Below are 3309 nucleotides of genomic sequence, written 5' to 3' on the forward strand. Positions count from 1 at the left end.
TTAAAAGCGTTTCTATCTAAAGTTTGTTTGTGCTTATTTAATCAGTACTGAAAAAAACCTAAGTATATTGAATAATTGTATAACAATTGTACTTGTTAAAAAATCATTTTAATACGATTCTCTGAATGTTGAATCTTTTTTTGAGTGTTTATTGTATTTTTTATTTGGCTTACACTTGGTCTTGTTCACTAAAAAGGCATTTGCATTATAGCTGCTGTTTACTCCATGTCGCACTTTTAATTTCTAGATAGATTTAAAAGTTTTTTTTTTTCTAAATATCATAATAAATTCAGACACTAACTACAAAAAGTATCCAGCACAATCTTTCTAACCTCAAACCCATAATGTGTTCTGATGAACTCAACCAAACCCTAATTGGCCACAGAGACCACACCTGAGCCAACTCCATGGCCGTAGATAGAGGGTGCAATCGATCAGACCACAACTGCTGCTGTAAATCCTGGCACTTTCCAAAAGAGCTACCGAGAATCTTGACCAGAACCGTGATGCGGCCATAAAATCCTCCGCAAAGTGCAATAAAAATGTGGAGCGCGCGCAGAATAAATACCGTGGCGGTTAGGCGTATTAGCAACGATTTATTCCACCCGGGCTTAATCCCACCCTGCTGGTGAGGCGTTTGAGTAGCAGCAGCTATAATCCATTATGGTTTCACGGTCGTCGAAGAATGGAAATATTTTCCTTTGTATTTAACCACGTCTGGAAGGAGAAATTCTGTCTTTTTAACGATTCGTAAGGGGGTGCAGTATAAATTTAGTGCCACGGCTACTAAAATAGCGTAAAAATGGTTTCATAATGAATGATGACGGTTCCAACCGGAAAAATTTAAACTCCATCCGAGTGGAGTGGACACATTCCGAAAAATTCCAACGAGACGCCGTAGCTGGCCATTAAATAGTCAAGTGAGCGATAAAAATTAATTATTTAATTATTTTATTCTCGTTTCATTTCCATGGAACCCGGGCGCGCGCCCGCGTTCGGTCCGACTTTTCGAAAAAGTAAATTCTGGTCAAATGACCGTACGAACCGGGACAGAAAAAACGGTCCAATTATTATTATAATCAAAGGCAGTGAAAGATTTACGACTTTCGTTTTGTATTTAATTCAATTATGGGCCTTTAGGGAAAACCCGGCACACCAGCAGCTAATCCATCCAAGTGAAAAGTTCTCTTCACGGTCTGCAGACAAATAAAACAAAAAAAAAGAGCGGAAATTTTATTCAGGTACGTCTCTGTCCGGCGTCAGTTTTATTGGAATCTAATTTGGGCTCATCACAAAGAAAAGAAAAAACGTTAAAATAATTCTAGGCCTGACCACCCGAGCAGAAAAGCAGCTTCGCGGAGCAGGCTCGACGACTCGTTAATTTATAGTCTCTTTCCCATTGACAAATCCTAATAATGCATGGGAAGATTTTTTTTCGTTTCGTTAAGGGAGAGCGAAATAAATATTTTGAAATTTAGATGGACTCACACTTCCGATCGTAAATCATGGCCTCGGGATGATGGCAGCGGTGAAGTTTGATGACGATGATAATTAGGGGCTTCAACTAGTTGGTTGAATTTTATGCCAGGCTCGATGGAGTGGTGACTTATTTGTTGAAACGTTAAGTGCTGTAATAAACGGTGCGGAAATGTTCGTCAATTTGGTCAATTAGTGTTGATAGGTAGCGGTATCAATAGCTCAGCAAATTATGGAAGTTGGCTAGTTATTTGAACACAAATATTTAAAAAGAATTGGTGTATTTTTACTTTTTTGGGGTCTGGTTATATGAATTCTTCCTGATTCTGGACTGAAACACTTCTACTTAGAAGAATGCAATCAAATTTATTTTTTCAGCTCAAGATTCTGCGTGCTCAGCCACGTTTTTCGCGCCACATTGGTTAGCACTACTAATCGCACCGTAGATCGCACTGATTCCGGGAACCGTAACGTCCGCTCCGCACGCCGTAAGCTTCTCCTGAACGCAACTTTTGCTTTGCTCCAGATCGCTGTAAAGAAATGTGGTCTGTTGGTTCTAATCAGACCGAAATTTGGCCTTCGACCCGCAACTAACCTGCACTCGCTTTTGTTGAACCCGGAAATGGGAACGCTCGGATTGACGAACGGTGCCTTGCAGTCGTCTACGAGTGAGTCCAGACTATCGATGCAGGAGTAGAACACCTTGGCTGGACGGGAAAAAATCAACTTATTGCAGATCGTTTAACTACAACAACTAGAGCTATTCTTACGATCCGCCGCCGTCGTCCGGTTCTTACAGCCCAGCACCAGGACTTCCCGCACGATCGCCTGCAAGACCCGGCGGTTGTCCGCACCATCCCGCGTCAAACACCGGTTGATCGAATCGAGCAGCGGATCGTAACAGGGCAGCATCCGTTCGACCGAGCAGTTGTGGAAGGTGTCCCCGAGGTTCTTGTCCTGCAGCTGCTGCATGATTTCCACCACCGCCGGACATTGGAAGATTTGCTGCATAGACTCCGCCACCTTCTGGAAGCCGTCGGCGGATTCGGCGTTGCAGGCAGCTTGCGTGGACTGCAGCAGCCGGCCCAGGGCCGGGTGCATCCCCTCGGCGGGAGCGTCGTTACATAACGAGCCTGGAAGGTAACGGAATGCTGATAAGAACGTGGAGTTGATTATGATGGGAGGTCCTACCAGTGACGAAAAAAGCGGCGAAAACCACCAAAACGGCTCTGTAGACCGACATGACTCAACGGCACGATTGGAACTGACTGGTGCGGAAGCTGCGCACTCGTGTGAACACTCGTGACTGAGGAGGAGCGGCTTAAGTGAGTTAAATCAGCTTAACGATTTAAATTTCTCTGATAATCCAGTTAGTGATGTAGGTTTGCGTTCATCAACAGTGGTTGTGTTACTACAGAGAAAGAGTCGACGTACAACGGGCTCACTTAGGAGTTCTTTTTTTAGAATCTAATCTGTGAAGTATTCGCATAGAATGGTTCAAATTTTGAAGAATCCCGAATTTCTGATGTTTCAATATTCAAGCATCGATTTCAATTGAATTGCATTGCATTTTTTTTTGTATCGTCAACACCGCAGACCTTCTCATCCCACGTTAACTTGCGTAGGCTGACCTTCCACGTACCGTACGCTCCGTAATACCGTACAAATTACCACTAATCAATTACAATTAGGGATGATTAGTCATCGCAGCAGCTGAACAAAGACCGGTAATGTCGACGGGTCCGTTTCGTCGAGGTCTTCTATTTAGCCAAGATCATAACCCCACAAAAATGTCCACCGAGCTGGAAAGTACCGGGAGATGATTGAATTGTC

General features: G+C 43.5%; 1 protein-coding gene across 1 annotated transcript; it reads right to left on the bottom strand.

The window, feature by feature from the left end:
* Nucleotides 1–1822: 1822 nt before the first annotated feature.
* LOC6051217 lies at nt 1823–2825 on the bottom strand. Its single transcript, XM_001867635.2, has 4 exons — nt 2668–2825; nt 2247–2609; nt 2072–2183; nt 1823–2006 (listed from the first exon to the last, which is right to left on the bottom strand). Exons 1-4 carry the CDS (start codon nt 2717–2719, stop codon nt 1856–1858), a joined length of 678 nt encoding a protein of 225 aa, XP_001867670.2. The 5' UTR covers nt 2720–2825; the 3' UTR covers nt 1823–1855.
* Nucleotides 2826–3309: the final 484 nt, after the last annotated feature.

Source organism: Culex quinquefasciatus, chromosome 2 (assembly GCF_015732765.1).
Source record: "Culex quinquefasciatus strain JHB chromosome 2, VPISU_Cqui_1.0_pri_paternal, whole genome shotgun sequence".
Lineage (NCBI taxonomy): Eukaryota > Metazoa > Arthropoda > Insecta > Diptera > Culicidae > Culex > Culex quinquefasciatus.